Source organism: Acanthopagrus latus, chromosome 21, assembly GCF_904848185.1.
Source record: "Acanthopagrus latus isolate v.2019 chromosome 21, fAcaLat1.1, whole genome shotgun sequence".
Classification (NCBI taxonomy): domain Eukaryota; kingdom Metazoa; phylum Chordata; class Actinopteri; order Spariformes; family Sparidae; genus Acanthopagrus; species Acanthopagrus latus.
The window spans coordinates 11484592-11501662 of record NC_051059.1 but is presented as its reverse complement, the minus strand read 5'-3'; the positions used below and the strand labels follow the sequence as shown (position 1 = coordinate 11501662).

At 40.1% G+C, this 17071-nt stretch overlaps 1 protein-coding gene across 2 annotated transcripts in view; it reads right to left on the bottom strand.

The window, feature by feature from the left end:
- Nucleotides 1–17071, bottom strand: part of LOC119011820 (zinc finger protein GLIS1) — a 42768-nt gene that overhangs the window by 17563 nt on the left and 8134 nt on the right. For both annotated transcript variants that reach the window (XM_037085222.1, XM_037085223.1), the window contains exons 2-3: nucleotides 4958–6065; nucleotides 579–740 (exon numbers count right to left, since the gene is read on the bottom strand). In XM_037085222.1, coding sequence (XP_036941117.1) covers nucleotides 579–740; nucleotides 4958–5833 — 1038 coding nt within the window. In that variant the 5' untranslated portion in view covers nucleotides 5834–6065. The remainder of the gene's footprint in view (nucleotides 1–578; nucleotides 741–4957; nucleotides 6066–17071) is intronic.

Here is a 17071-nt window from a genome sequence, read left to right as displayed (position 1 = left end):
TTTTCTATTTTCTCTCGGGCTGCATCAGTGGTGGATTTCATAACTTCTTCTTGACTTAATTTATGACAGTCGCCCCCGCTCCTCCGAGTCCCCTGATACATATTCACATCAGTTTCATCATTTGAGGTCATTAGATGGTGAATTCCGCTGCCTGTTTTATAAAGCATGACAAGGTGCTGAGAGCAGAAATTGATAAAATTAAGAGTCTCAACTCATGATGTATGAGAAGCTCTTTGATTCTCTTATTTATTCATCCATGCAGCAGGCACAAGTGATAGCTGCAAACTGGTCACCTTCCAGTGCAATTTGTAGACAATTACAAGCTAAATTTGAGCAGAAAAAAAAGCAGTTTTCAGAATCTTAAAACGAATCCTGAACTTGATGGGAAGCCAATGTAAAGATGATAAGATCAGCGTAATGGATCATTTGTTCAGAGAAACTTGAGGCAGGAATTCGATAATGGAAAAATAATAGCTATAACTGATTAAAAAAAACGGTTCACTGGTTTCATACTATGAAATATGTCAAGTGCAATCTTTAAGACAGGTGTGGATGGCTTTGTGTTGCTGTGTACTGACTGTGTCCAGATGTGTGCGCTGGTGTTTGGCCCGGTCACTGGAATTGCTGAAGGCCTTGAGGCAGCCGGGATGCTGGCAGATGTATGGTTTCTCACCGGTGTGGCTCCTCAGGTGGATCTTCAGGTTTTCCAGACGTGAAAACGCTTTGGTGCAGCCTTCAAACTGACAAGGAATGCAAAAAAAAGGTTTTGTCAGTTGGAAAGTGGTGAAAGGATAACATTTTGTCAGATTATCTTACCTGTATATGACCTGCAACCTAGAAAACAGCAGCATTGCATCATGTCAGCATTCAGAGCTTCACACCCTGAGCGTGACGTCAGGGTAAAATGGCAGCCGTGTGAATACGGCCTATTAAAACATCAAAACTTTTCTCTTCTTATAAAAATCAAGTATGTTGGGCCGTCACTTACACATCACATTTCCACATCGCAGATGAGCCCAAGTCTAGTCCAACGGAAATAACCAGTCAAGAGGTAATATATACATAAATTCACACTTTTTGGGTTATTGAATCATAAACTTCAGGTAGTGGCCTTTTTCCCAGTAACATGGAACATAACCACACACACAAACACGCACACACACTTTCAAACACACACACACACACACACTTACAAACACACACACACACACACTTACAAACACACACACACTCGGCTGTGGTAGGTAAAAGTGTTTCTGTTGGACTTGGGCCAGACAAGAAGCAAATATCAGAGTCAGCAGGCTTCACACTGTAAACCAAAGCTTTACAGAAACTTTACCATCACATTCAGTCTCAAACCCTGCAGACTTTAACTGTTGTCGCGTCTGACATGTAAGTCAAAGTTTACCAACAGGGGGTTCAACAACATTTGGACAATCTCGACTTCACTTTTTTAAGAATTCAAAAAGGTCACTTTTTTAAGAATTCACCTTATGTGGCGAATGCAACACATTTTGAATGTTTTGAGGGTCAAACAGAAAAGTATCCAATTTATCCATCAGTCATTTCGATAAAGGAGGAGGATAAAGACACAAAAAGAAGGCAAATCCTTTGTATATCAAAGCGCAACGAGGCACTTAAGATTAATGGCACATCTATATTGGAGTTAATAATTCAAATACTGATTCATTTCTGAAAAAAAGATGTTTTGCAAATCTTCAAATGCGATCCTGGTCTGACTCTGATACTAAAATAAAAGAATAAAGTGTTTCATCCATTTTAAACTAATCCAGAGAGAAATATGGAAACCGATTTTCTGCCTGATATTCAGTCCAGGGTTTTTTTTTTATTAAGTCTCACTAATGAGTCAGTAAATGTCAGTCACCTCATTTGCTTTAATAAGTCCTGGCGTAAGAACACACTACACCATGGTCATTAATCAACCAAAGGCTTGAATTCTCATCCATAAAACAACAACAACACAACAACAAAATAAATCAACCCATAATCATAATCAATCACACTAGCAAACACATGTGCAGGTATTAGAAAACAGATTAAGAGTCTTCATGTGGTGGGAAACTGAGGATTACGTGCGGCAGTTTTATGTGAGCTGAACTGTGAGGACAGACCTCAGTTTGAGTTGTTTGAAAGGAGGATACACTTAATGCCTCACTACTGTAGTTAATACATCATTCAAAAAATAACAAAATCAAACAAATGTAACCCTAAACATAAGAAAATATGTGTGGCTACAAAATGGAAACAGACCTCTAAAGTTGTTGACAGAGTAGAAATCTGAGTGCAGCTTTATTCAAGATCTGTTAAGGTTAATGTACTTTATTACCTCAACATGTACAACAAAATGTGTCTTTTTAAAAAACTGTAACCAAAAGAATAGTGTTTCATTTTAAGATGTCATGGTTGAACCTGACATTTTATACTTAGTTGTTTGTAAATCGGTACTGTCTTTTATCATTTATCATCTTTTAATGTTTGTGTGCATGCAAAGGCAAAGGTAAAGTCTTTCTTGAGTAAATTTAGAACCACATGAAAAGTACTTGAGTATAATAGTCTTAAAGGGGCACTATGTAGTTTTGGGGAATACATTTTAATCAGAAGAGAAAGACTCAATATGGACAGTTCAAAAACAAATGATCATAATCGATAGAGCAGAACCAGAGACGTCGCCTTCTTTTATCATCTCTTATTTTAACATACAAGTGAGTCGTTATAGGGCAGTTGGGGAACAGTCTCGACAGTAAACATGGGACCGACTCAAAATGCTGTTTTTATTTATTCATTTATTTGACCATGCTTGAACTTTCTGGCATGGCGAGATAAAATACAGCAGACTGCATTTGTCATTAAAGTCATGGTTGGTTTTGGAGTTTGGTGTGGTTGGTGTTGACAGTGAAGTAAATACAGAATATCTCCACATTTATATTTCAAGTGTATCTACATACAAGTGTCACTTCAGCACCGTAAATTATGTATAATGACCATGGTGGATTTAAAAACACTTTGGGAACTTGTGTTTACAGCCTGAATAACACCGGTCTGATCGGAGACTCAACATTATGAGCTGGTAAATACGGCAAATTCATTAACAAACACTGTCTGCATTCATGTGAAATATTCGTTTTCCATTGCTGCACTACGAATGACTTAATTTACATGTTTTGGCCTGAACGCTTTATGAAAATGAAATGACGTTACTCACGTCGCTCAACTGTGACTTATGACTTTTTTGTGCTTGTTGATGTTGATTTAATTTTATTAATCTGTTCAGCAGTCAGGCAACTCTCCGCAGTAATACATTTACAAGCTGGCAGCAGATTAGCTCATTCTAATGGACTAATTCACCTTAGTAAGAAGCGTGTCGCTGAGTTCATATTTCTGAATGAATTATTAATCGGTTGATGACAGCAGCAGGGTCGCTGGGGAATAATGGAGAGAGTTACTCACTCTGAGCGACAGGGAGTTGGCACCGAACTGAAGGTCGTCACAGGACAGACGTGTTCGAGCGGCAACAGTTGTAGGGAGTCGCTGTGCTGGAGCTCAAAGGCCACTGTTGTGATGGTCAGAGCAGAAACCTCACAGTCTGTGTGTCTTCTCTGAACCACCAAGGTCAGGATTTGTCTTTTTCCTGAACATCTTGTGTTTTTTAAAAATGCACCAAGTCATATTTGTTGTATGCTGACATTTTGCATTTATCATCCATCATCCCGTATGTATTGAAAGACAAGTTGCACAGGCACACGAAGAGGAAAGAGTTTTCTCTGTGGGAACTAAAGTGAATCATTTTTCCACTTATTGCACAACAAGATATCCTTCTTAGTTAGTTAGAAGCCTTCGAAGGAACAGTTCATCAAAATCCTTCGAAGGAACAGTTCATCAAAAACTTTCTACTCACCTTCATGCCGATGGAAAGTCTGGTTATGTTTCGATAACACAAGACATTTCAGAAGCCCCCAACGATTAAGGACTTTTTTTGTATATATATATATATATATATATATATATATATATATATATATATATACTTTTATTGTAATAAAACCATATTTCACCGCAACATTTACATTGTATTTGCATGTATTTGCACTGTTGTTGTTATTTTCCATGTGTTTTTACACACTTGGTGATGCAAAACGTGACGGACTTCTTTATTAAGATGATATGAGTTTTTCTTTGGAGCACTGTTGACTGATACCAGTTGCTCTTCTGTTTCTGACAAAGTAGATGCTCATGAAGTCTTTGCTACCTGGAGAAATCTGGGACTTGTGGTCTTAAACTTGCTGTTACCATAGTAACCCAGGGAGTCACCTAATTGAGCAGGACTGAAGGATTCCAAGTTTAAAGAGGGCTGTTGTGTTTCTGCAGACAAGTTGCTTGAGGCGGTTTTTCACTGTGAACATAAATTAATGATTTATTAGTTTATTCACTAAACATAAAAACTTCATGACTCTGAATTAAACGCGTTAATCGGAACAAATAGTGTGATCAGCAGATTTTTCAATGCTCAGTGCTACAGACACGTCCCCCATTTATTCAACACTGCCACGTTTCTCCCTCTGGTGCACATGAGTAAGGGAAACCTGTCGCGAGGAGAGGAAACCATTTGATCATCTCGCTGTCTGACACACTGTTGATCATCAGCTGCTCAGTCTGGGAGAAGTTGACACGTACTGTAAGCAGGTTAATGCCTCTCAGACCCAAATACACAAATAATGGCCAACGTGAGGGCAACATAAGAGTTTTGACTGACTCTCTCTGATCGTCTCAACAGAGGTGGTGGAGCTGAAGTTGCTGAGGTTGCAAGTTTGAGTCCTGCTTGTTTTGGGTAAATCGTGGGCGAAGTCAGCAGAAAGACCTTTCTCCCTCGCTATTCTGGTTCTGTAATCTGTACAGATCCGTTTACTGTGATCGGCCACACAAAAGCACACATACTCACCATGCATTTGTTGGGTTTTTCTCCAGAGTGGACCCTCATGTGGATGAGCAGCTTGTAGCGAGCGTTGAAGGGTTTGTGGCGCCGCACGCAGCCGGCCCAGAAACAGGAAAACTCCTCCCCTTTACGCTGGTCGATGTGCACCTTCTCGATGTGCCTCACCAGCTCCTCCTGGCTGCTGTAAGTGGCACTGCAGTCGATCCAATGACACGGCTGGTCCTGCTGGTCCAGGACGGGGTCCTGCCCTACGGGTCCGTTAAGTCTTGGGAAATGAAGTGGCGGGCTATCCTGACCAGGGCCCACGTGGAACAGCTCCCCCTGCTGGTTGTTGATCTGAAACGCTTCCCTCTTACATGGTGAGAAGTCATCTGTGGGCTCTTGTTTGATTGAGTGATACTCTTCCTGTATCTTTCGATGCTGATGAGCAGGCTTGTTGCCCCCGGGAGCGTCAGAGAGAGGTGAGGAAGAGGTGTAAAATAAAGATGAAGAGGAGGAGGAAGAGGAATGAGAGGACGGCGGAGAGCCAAATGGAGGAGATGTAGCACAGCCGGTGAGCATGTAGGATAAAGAGAGGGAGGGCTGGGGGTAACAACTGAACCTCTGGCTGTTGTTTTTAGGATCTGTGTCCTCCACAGTCTTTTCTACGTGGGATCCGGCTGTCTTACAGCTGAGCAGGGAGGTGAGGTCACGGCCCAGCGAAGACAGGGACAGGGAAGTCCTTGGAAGGCAGCACACGCCCAGACCACCTGAATGTATCGACGACTGACAGAAGCCACCGGAGGAGAGCGGCGCCTGAGGATCCTCGGTGTCCTCAAACGCACTTCCAAAACCAGGAAGTGTCAACTGGACATCTGGAGGTCCAGGGTCAGGGGGCCACATGCTGGCCCCCGCTTGCTAACCTCCACCGAGAGATCCCTTCAGTAAAATCAGTGATGAGGATTCTCTAAGAGGAGCTTTAAGAACCCATGGGAAGGGAAACCATCTTTCAGTTGGCAAATGTAATCAGATTAGATTGATTTCCTGCTGCTGGCATCTTCTCAGTTCTACCAAAGCGTGTGTAATCTTCCATCATTTGTTCCAAACTGCTGCTCGGTCAGTCATCACTCAGACACTGTGGGAGACAGAAACCAAACCCAAATGAGTCATCTTAAAATACAAAAAATATGAATACAAAACACTTTCTGAAACATATCACGTAACAGCTTTGCATGGAAGTGATGGAAGAAATGCCCAGACCGTCTTGCTTATGAAAATACACCAATTAGTCGTACCAACAGTACGAAAAGCAAAAGCATTCAGTCCGCAGAAAAATAGCTTATGTAACAACTTAGTGATATTCTGCATTATTAGATTGTTAGCCCTGATGGCATCACTATGTAAGCAGCATTTTATCAGTGTAGCTGCCACCTGAGAAGTTTAGAATCTTCCTTTGAACTCTGAGTTGCCATCAACTCAAAAACATCTGGAGCGTGACAAGGGGTCAAAACACAAGACACTCTGGAAGAGGTCACAAGCCAAAAACATTGAGAACAAATAACGTTTTGTGCTTGTTTAGCTAACTTCCCATCTGTTTCGCAGTGAACAATGCCCTCCCTCCTCTCTACGTCACCACACTTGCACAACCCTTTTTTTTTCAAGGTGGCTCTCTTGTCTCTTTCTTTACTGTAAGTGTTCTTGATCACTTGCCCTGTTTAGTTGTATAAGCCATCACAGGGAGTGCTGGAATTGGTCACTTTCCCTGTTCTGCTAATGCCGTTGTAGGTACCAGATCAGGAGGATCCTGCTCTCTGCGTGTTGCCTGAACACTCCACCTCTTTGTGGTTTTTCCTTACTGATTGGATGAAGCATGCAGGGACACCAGAATATTTCTTTCCTCTTATGCTCCATGAGCAGTAGGAGGGACATGAGCTACTGACAAAACACTCTATTACAGTGATTACTGTTAGAATATAGAGCTATTTAACAGTAATATATATATATATATATATATATATATATATATATATATATATATATATATATATATATATATATATATATATCTATCACTTACAGGAGCTTTAAAGGTCCTATATGTAAGAAGTTGATTTTTGAGTCTCATTCCTAACTTGTCAAAAACGGACACCACCATCTCAAAGCGTCAGTTTTTGATGAGCTGGGAATGAGACTCAAAAATCAACTTTCTTACAAAGAGCTCCTTTAAGCTAAAGTCACGCAGGATTTTTTTTATCGCCGTGTTGCAAAGCTTTGACTGATCTGGCGTCACAACTGGCCATTTGACGTGTATAAACCTGAAGCTGAAAATGTGTCACACTCTGTTATTCCCCCATTTTCTGCCATCGGTGACTCTGCGACCAATCATTCATAACAAATGGAGCAAGGTGACCAGCGGAGAAGTTCCCACATGAAGTCAAACCTAAACAAACAGCGCGTCCGACCGCCTTGTCGGCAGGCTTCAATCAAACAGTTGCGAGTGTGACGCTGCAGCGAGTGTATATTTGGCTTCCTTTGAGCTGCTGATTCATTACTGCAGGCATTAAGGCCACCCTCGCAGCAAACAGCCGGGCGTTGTGTGGCAGCCGATTGCCTGGAACCTGGTCCAGATGCTTGTTAACAGGAGAGGAGTAATGGAGCACATCTCTCTGCGAGCTAGTGATGCAGGAGAGGGAGCAGAAGCCCCCCCACCCCGTCACATACACAGAAGCTCTACTGTGCAACCATCCTTGAGTGTTTATAGGAATTGACTTGATTTCCACTGTTCTCTCCGCCATCTGCCAGATCCTGATGATCTAATTTACAACAGGATCCACGCCACATGTAATTAGTCATCGGAAAGGTTCAATGAGATTTGACTTCACGGGCCAGAAAGCAACTCAGCTACGATGATGAGTAAGTTCACTTCTGTAGTTATATTAGCTGACGAAGGAGTCACTAAGTGTAGGTTCATGCCCATAGTTTCCTGGTATAGTCTGGTTTAGTTTTATGATTCTTCCCGTAAATCGCTGGAGTTCCCCCCACTAGAGTCATGTCGCAGGCCAGTCATGGGAACTGTGGTTGAATCTTAATTAGAGAGGCTGAGATTTGTCTGTGTGTCAACAAGTTGAACAGGATTAATGATTCTTGCGCAGCAGAAGTGGTTTAGTGTGTTTGAAATATGATAATTGCGACCTAGTACCTGCTGGCTTTCAGAGCTAAAACCAATATTAAAATTTTGAGGGCCAACTGAGGGACTACTTATTTTTTTTCCCTCACAACCATCTTGGCGACCCCTGGATCATGTTTATTTATCATGTTCTAACTTTTAAGCATCAAACCAGGTCTCGTGTTCTCTCCCGCAAGTCCACCAGAGTGAAATCTAGGAGCAAATATAGCAGAAAAGGGACCTTTTTTTAGCAGTGTCTGTTCACAAACCACTCTGGTCCTGATCCAGAAAGAAGAGTCTGACAGTAAAAACTAAGAAAAGTGTCCCACAAAGCCTCAACTGAACATGCAAACTTCATAAAATAGCAGGCGCATCTCATGTGGTGTCTTTTAAAGACTCACTTGCTGAGGTTAGCTAAACACAGCTGTGGCGTTTCCGGACAAGTAAATGTGTACTTGTCTCAACAATAAGCACTTTGGTTCTTGGATTACAAATGTTTTTGTGCTTTTTCGTTCAACTGAAACATGGGAAAAAGATTCATATTGAAAGAAAAAAAAGTGGGAACAGTGAAAGAAAATAATTTTCCTCATCCCCTGTATGCATGAGTGAATGTTTGTTTGGTCACTTCAGGGCTGTCACATCTCTACCCACTGAGCCATATGGAATCAGCATCATGTGCGCGCAGGTACGTCCGAGAGCTGATTTGCAGTCCTGACATTGCTTTTTATTACATTTCTACATAAATCACATTAGATTTTATGAGTTCGAGAAGGAAAATAAGTGTTGTAAATCTCAGTTCCTGGATTTAAAGAAATACACGGGGACAGAAATGCCCACAGGTGCTGTATATTTTTGGTCAGGACAATATGTTTGCAAGAGAACAAAATCTCATAAATGTGGCTGGCCCATCATTAAAGAAAACATGGGAATGACGTAACCAGTTTCACAACTGTCGCTTGTGTTTTTATAAAAGACGTGAGAGACTGGTATCCTGGTAACAGAGAAAGTTGGCTGCAGGGTGAGAGTTCACACTTCTCTAAATAATTTGTGCCTCTGGGCCGTCTCTTTCAAAATAAGTTAATCCTGTGAAACCAATTTCATGTGTTGTGACGGTGCCAAGAAATCATGATTTACTCTACTTTCTGGCCATTAACCTTTAGTTATTCACAGGAAATTGAATGAGCACACTTTCTTCCCTTTTCCACAGCTGCCAGCTTTACAGTCTTACAGATGAACACATTCACACCTTGGAAATTAACAGAAAGACTGCCGTTTTCTATCAGCGAACACCGTGCAGGCGGTAATTACGAGTGAGTCGTTATTGAGGGACAGGAAAGTGTTGCCTATTTATTTTCCCAATATTTCAGGGAAACAAAACCGGTAAGCTCCAGAAACAACACCGCCTCTCAAAGATTTAGACAACTGTAGCTCCCACTGTAACCTCCAGACTCCTTAAAAGGTTCTCAATATACCCAAATATGTGCAAGGGAGCAAGGCTTCACTGGCACCACTTTATAATTAAATGCATTTTCTAACCACCCTCCTCTCTTTCAGCATTTGAACAATAATCATGATAAATCTGTCCTAAAAATCCAGAAATAGACTCAAACCCAGCTGATGTAATGGCATGACAAATATAAGTGGCATTATAAATATAACCTGCCACTTTTGGTTGTACTTGTATTGGCAAACACGTTGGCCATTATAGGTGCAGAAATGTAAAATAATAGTTATTAATATGTTTTCGTTATTGTTTAATCACCTGAAACTATGAATAGATTTGTTTTGTTTTGTACCACCATGTTGAATCACCGTGTTTCTATGGCAGCCCAGATCAGACAAACCAAACTAACTCTAGCAGCCACTGTGGGGGTGAGTGAGGCGAGGGGTATTCAGTTGGTTACAATCTGCCACCACACCATGAGATGCAACTAAATCCTACAGACTGGACCTTTATGAAGACAAAATTACTGGTTATGTGTTTTTATCACATACGGTCTGCCGATACACCAGTATCAGGCCCAACAATGGCAAAGAAAGTGCATTCATTGTATTTTAGAGTTGTAACTTCCCGGAAAGTAAACACTTTCTTTATTTATGCCGCTTCCATAGATAGACTGCAACTTTATTCAGTGAGTTGGGTGAAGCTGGGTCACAATCTGATCACCAGCAGCTTCTTAAACAACACCGGGGCAATAAGCAATCTCTGAGACTGACGACAAAGGACAGTTGGAGTACTGGAGTGATTTATGGAGTCGCCTAGTAAACAGGTACCAGTAGCTTTGAAACTAAAGTGAGTGGTAACCAATGCTAAATGTAGTTAGCTGCTGTTGGCTCGGTAAACAGCCCTTACTGACTCGGCCTCCAGTTGCCAGGTACCAAACCTGGAAAGACAACCCCCTTGGTACTGTATTTTCTTCCTCAATCTCGCCTTTTCTTCTCAGAGGCTGTGCTGCTCTGTCCCGGTCCAGCCTTGTTAAGAGGGAGCTGACTTGCTGGAGAGAGCACTCGATTAGCCGTTTCATGGGGACTTGAAAACCTATCTGCTTTTATTCAATTACAGCCTTCTCTTTTAAATTCCACTCCAGTGTGTCTTGGAATTTTTACAATTCTTCACTTTTCCTGACAAAGTTGCTGAGCCACACTATTTGGCAAAACTATTTTGATAAAGAACTTAATTTTGCACTCAAACATGGAAACTGTTAAATGGAACAATCATGTATGATGACAGGAGAATCTGGGAACCTTGTAACTGGCAGGAAGTCATTTTGCATATTGATAAGCAGTTCAGCTCATCTGTCATCTCTGTGTCATCTCAGAAGACCAGAAGGCCAAATACATGAATATTATTTAAATAACAAAACTCAAAGTAAAGTAGTTTCACAGTGAAGAAAGTAATAAATAGAAGAAAAAAAGATAAATCTCTCCTCAGATCAAACACATTGCTGAGTTAGGAGAACAGTCTTGCATGCTGTGGGATGAACAGCTGGATTTGCTGTTCAAACCATGAGGTCAATCCAGGTCTGACATTTAAAGGACGTGCAGAAGAGTTAGTCCCTAAAGAAGACATCATGTACTTTAATGACGACTATGCACGGCTGAGCAAAATATTCTGTTCCTCGTCTGTCTTCTCACTGCTATAAAACTAAAACTCTTAGACAGCTATGAGAAACCCAAACAAGAGGATGATGAGGTGGAGCCTCCTGAAACATTTATTTATTCTGGGGGAAGAGGCCCAACCTCAAGCTGCTGACCTGACACCGAGTGCTGCATAGCTGCACAAAAAATGCACACTGTTGATCAGCGCTGAACGATACCTTTTGATTTCCCCAACGCTGAGGAGGTGACAAGTGCTGATGCAGTCACAGTGATATTCAGGGCCGCCAATAGTCTTGCACGAGCCCCGGACAAGATTATCTTCAAGTAGTAGGTCACGCCAATGTCCAGGTATATCAAGAGACATTAACATCACTAATGAGCTGCTCGATGCGCCAGTGTTCCAGCAGCCAACTCTACTGAGGGTGAGCATGAAAAAGGTGCTGATGATCATTTTTCCAGAAAGAAAGACGAGAGCAGAAACCCGCGAACCGGCCAAGTGAGCGATCATCCTAACGAAGAGGGCTGTTGTAGCTGCGCCATAGCATGAGAAAATGCCAAGGCCACTAAGTCATGTCTACATTTTGAGGCTTTGCTTAAAGATGAGGCTTTTCCAGGTGACAAAACCACTGTGGACTGTGGAAAACACAGCTTGAACAAGAACGGAGGAATGCAAAACCACCACAAGACCCCAACAGAGGACGTGATTACTCTTCCATCCCTGGTTATATCGATACTCCAGCTGGAAGAGGCTGAGATGATGCAGGATGGGAAAGCTGATCCACGGACTTTACGCCAAAGTGATAGTACATTAAAGGACGGGTGGATCGATTCACCACTGGTTAAACTGGGCTGTCTATGCAATAGAGATACACAATTATTTTTTAATTCAGAAAAAAAAGAGGGTTGTGGTATCCCCTTCAGCTCAAAAGGTAGAAATCTGCGCTGGTGAAATCTCCCCAGTTATTCTGAAACTATTCTTTTTTTAATCACATGCATCATTTATGTGCTACACTTCCACTTCCATGATACTGCAGGCTACTTTGTTGTGCGATCATGGCCAGAAAAAAAAATTCTTTGGCACTTTCCAGATTTGGAAAGGCAGTTTGGGTCAAAGTAAACTCAGTGGGTGCAGGTGAATAACACAGTCTCATGTTGCACGGAATAAGTATGTGTTATTGGATCAGAATTCATGCATGTCATCTTAGAAAGAGGCTTGAATTTCTGTTAACTCTAGACACAGTGTTCCTCCCGGGGCTCCTCTTCTATGGGGAGATAGTAAGTTTATACTCCAAATAGCTCTTTAAGAAAAGTCCAATTTACTTTATCTCCAGGCTCACAGCAGAGCTTTTTTTCAGTGTTTATTTTAACTGGATGGAAAGGAGCCATGGAGATTTTATTTTTTTCACAAATCTGCATATAAAAACAGGCATTTTTCATTTTCTATGAACTAGTTTTCATCAGAGTCCTTTACACTTTTTCAAGTGTGAGTGCATGTTAACACACACAAGCAGAGATGCTCAGATATAAAAACACATCAGCCTTCTATGTTGTATTGTTTTATATATACTTTAAAATGTTTTTAAAATTGTAAATTTGAAGAGATAATCTTTGATCTTAAACTTTATGTCAACGTGTATATATTCATTAATTTATCTTTAAACTAATGTGGAACAAATACAAAAAAGTATTTAACTGGGTCAAGTGGCACGGTAAAGCATTCACAACTGGTGTTTTTTTCATTAACTTGTAGTGCCAGAATAAATGATATCTTATAGTTATTAAAAACAATTAAATACAATTTGGGAATGTTTCGTACAGCAGCTGACAGCCAATGTTAACACAGACATACTGTGGGTCAAAACAACCACAGCAACTACAGTCAACAACACCACAGAGATGAAGAGAACTTCCCCAGACTCCCTTATAAAATCACTGTTTTATGAGTTGTTGAGTAAGGGGAAATTTTGTGAAGATAAATTCTTAATTACAATCTCTCCTAAATAAAAGTAAGGAAAAAGCATTTGTAAATGTAAGTTTTACATCTAAATATCTAAATCTGCATGAGTAAAGACATTTAAATGAAATATATGGCTCTACTTTCCCTGCAAATACATGACTATTGGACATAAGAACCAAAATATACATAAATACATATGCCCGAAAAATATAGACTTAACTAATTAAAGAGCATAATAATAAGCTCAGGTCAGTCATTTTGTTTGTTTACCAAATATGAACATGTGTCTATATTTGAATACAGTAAATCTATTGTAATGTATCTGTTTAATCCAGCCCCGACCAAACACGTTTATTGGTCAGTACTCTGTTCACAAGGCTGAGCTCCGACACTATACAGAGCTGTCAGCACAGCTGCTGCTGCTCTGTCTGGCTGCAGTGCATGACGCTGAGTCCGAGGACATTGTCCTTCATCAGCTGTATCTATGATGCCATGGATATGGCTACAATGAATACAGTAGCTTCAGCACAACGCTAAGCCTGCGCCAACATGTCAAGTCGCTGCACACATACAACACCTGCATGTGGCAAATGTCACACTCATAAAAGCTAATGCGTTCACAGCCGTGATCGTTACAACCAAAGCACAGTCACGAACTGTAATCGGTGCAACAGTCAAAGCTGTTTCATCCAATAGTCTGTCAGAATCGGCCTCTGCGGCAGTCAGTCATGTACATAACACATAATATGGTATCATAATACAGTTTAGCCATTGTCTGTGGATAAAAACAACCACAGCATTTATCATCAGGGAATGCAGAAGAATTCCTGGAAAAAAAATGTGTTGGGAGCTCCATAAAATATATTTTACTGCTGATCTATCTGTACTTTCACTTAAACCAGCAATCGTTTTCTGCTTTGATGCATCATTATGTAAATTAAGTAAATCTTGGCTATAGAAGAATGAAACCTGCCTTTAGAACAGCTCCCTACAAACCTGCTTTTACTATACAATGTTGTCTCCAGGGGAAAGAAAGGATAGCTGGTGATCCGAACAAGCTGGCAGCCTGCCACCATGTCTATCTACTTTTTTTGTTCTCCTTTATAAGCTAAATGATTGAATGAAAACACTGCCACCAACGATAATGCCAATGGGAAACATTAGGCGGTGGTAAAGTTTTCTGTTGCCACTTTAAAGCTAAATCTTATTGAGGTTTAAACTTTTCTGCTTTTACAAATTAAAAGCACTCTTGTAAACAGAGAGAAACAGTGAACCTCTGAAGCTCACTTTATAATATGTTACACTGTAGAAAGCAAAAAAGATTATTTTATCTGTAATTCTGACATTTAGCATTTTTTTCTTGACAACATATAACTGTAACTGTTGGCTGAATAGATAGTTTGGCAGAATATTTCATGTATCCAAAACAATATTAGAGGCTCTCTGAAAGGTGCATAAGGTTTTGTCCACCTGTACACTGATAACAAGTTTATAATGAGGAACTTTAAAGCAATCATTTTTTTAAAAAAATATAAAAGTCAGGTTAACAACAGAGAAAAGAAAGAGAGGAGTGAGACAGAATACAACAGGAGGGAACACAGCTGTTGACAACATTGTCAGTAGTGTTTTCAGTAGTGGTTTCTGTAATTTTTCACAGATTTTCCCCTTTATCTTTTAAATCACACAGAAAAACTGTAAATGTGATGTACCATAAAATGTTTTTTTTATTTAACAGAAATTGATTTTTCTTCCACATAAACATACAATATACAGTTTCTTATAATTGAAAATGTTAATACTGTAATGACATTTCACTTAGATATAATTGGTGACAATTAACACTAAGAGAAGTATTGTGCAGTTACACAGTTTGTTTGTGAATTGACAGATACATTGTTTACTTATGGAGGTTTTTCATCTTGTTTTCTGTATGTCTCAAACAAACAAGATACAACATGTTGATAAGTGAGCCTGAACAGGTGCTGGAGGACACCTATGAAGTTACCTGTTTCCCACAGTTTCAACTCTTTACACTAAGATATGCTAATCTGTCGTTCATGCTTCATGTTTACATTACATATATTAGAGTTGTAATATTCTCAACTATCAGCAATAAAATGAAAAAGCTTCCAAAATGTAGCACTAAATACTCATTAAGTTTTTTTTTTTTTTTTAACACAGTATTTCAACATTGTTGTTTTGCCAAAAGATGTGAAAACTTCCTCCACCATTGACAAGTAATAAACATAGTAATGAAGATACAGGATATAACTTTCTGGAAATGTGAATAGGTTTCAGTTATTTTATTAGGCTGGAGTCGAAATACGCTGTCTCATCATTCTGTCTCATCTTTCTGTCTGCACAGTGCTTTACAATTTTATAACTTCTAAACTTGAGCCAGAAGGCGGGTGTGGATCTTCTTGCTTTTCCTCCATCATGCTCACCTATCCCTCCATCCTCTCCTCCTGGGCTAAAACCTAAACATTTACAAGCAGGTGTGGATCTGTGAGAAACTTTGACTGAGCACAGATGGCAGGAAATTCCAGTGAAATGACAGTGGCTGAGTCCAAACCGCAAGACAGTGTGAGCAGAGCCCGTGAACCAGATACAGCAGGGCCAGCAGCGGCGGCAGCAGCCTATGGACTCAACTTGGACTCCCCGAGCCTGCCAGCGTCTTGAAATAGGAGCAGCTTCACAAGACGCCTGTTAAAACTCTTCTGTGATGGAGGGCGTCTGGTGTGGTGGGTACGGACTGACTCCAATGTGTCTTTCCAAACAAATTTTGGGTGGTGTTTGGTCTGAGAAACCTTAGCTGGTGAAAACAGATTATGTTTTGCAGGTTTTTATAGACCACATTTGGTGTAACATCAGTATTTTTGCCAAAAGATCAAGCAGGACTACATCAATGACACTTTCCAGCTCTTCATGGTGAACTCCTCAGTGTGATGTCATGACAGAATTTATTTAACACAACTAACAGACAAGTGTTAAGTACTGACAGGAATTAAGGGTGCAAGGCACCAAAGTCTGTTTTTAGCTGCAATTTAGAAATTTTGCAGTGTCTTTTATCTGCAATCTGACAGAAAAATGAAAAAATGCAGTCTATCGGCCCAGAATATTAGGCCAGGTTTATAATCAGTCTGCCCCTAATGTGAACACATGAACATGACTTCTCAAGTCTCTCTCATCACTCAGGTAAAAACCAAATACATAGTTAAGATAAAATAAAAGTCATTTTATTGATATTTCTCACTGGTCTTTATTTGTATATCATTTGTTATTGAGGTAAGTCAAAAGTAACTGAAAGTAATCAAGTAACATTTTCATGTTTCATATTGTGATATTTTGATCACTTTACTGTCTGATGTTTTAACAGGTAATTAGTAACTGTATCAGAATACATTTTCAAAGTAACCCTCCCAACCCTGAATATCGGTATGTGCCACATCTTGTAAACTAATATCATTACAGTCTTGTCTTGCTGACAAATGAAGCAGCATTGTTCCATTTAAGAAACAGCCACAGAGAGAGGATCAGCCGCGGGCCCATCATCACCATCTGATCATATTACTCAGGAAGTAAGACAAGATAAGCTCATAAAGTGGCCGCTGAAAGTCATTTCCAACAGATATTTTCAGCAGAAGGAGATTTGCAACACGCTGTTACTTCTGTTCTGCAACAGCAATACAGTTATTCTTTCTCTGGGTTATTATTATTGGTAATGTTTTTTATTAAGGCCCTTATACGTCCTCATAAGATGCTGATAGATTTCTTATTAGGATTAATAAGCCTATGTTAGTGTTAATAATAGTATTGTAAAAACGTTTATTGCTATATTATAAGACATTTATGAGCAATTTTTCACTTGTTGACAATTTACAGGCTGGTTAAGAACTCAGATTTATACACGGGCACCAGC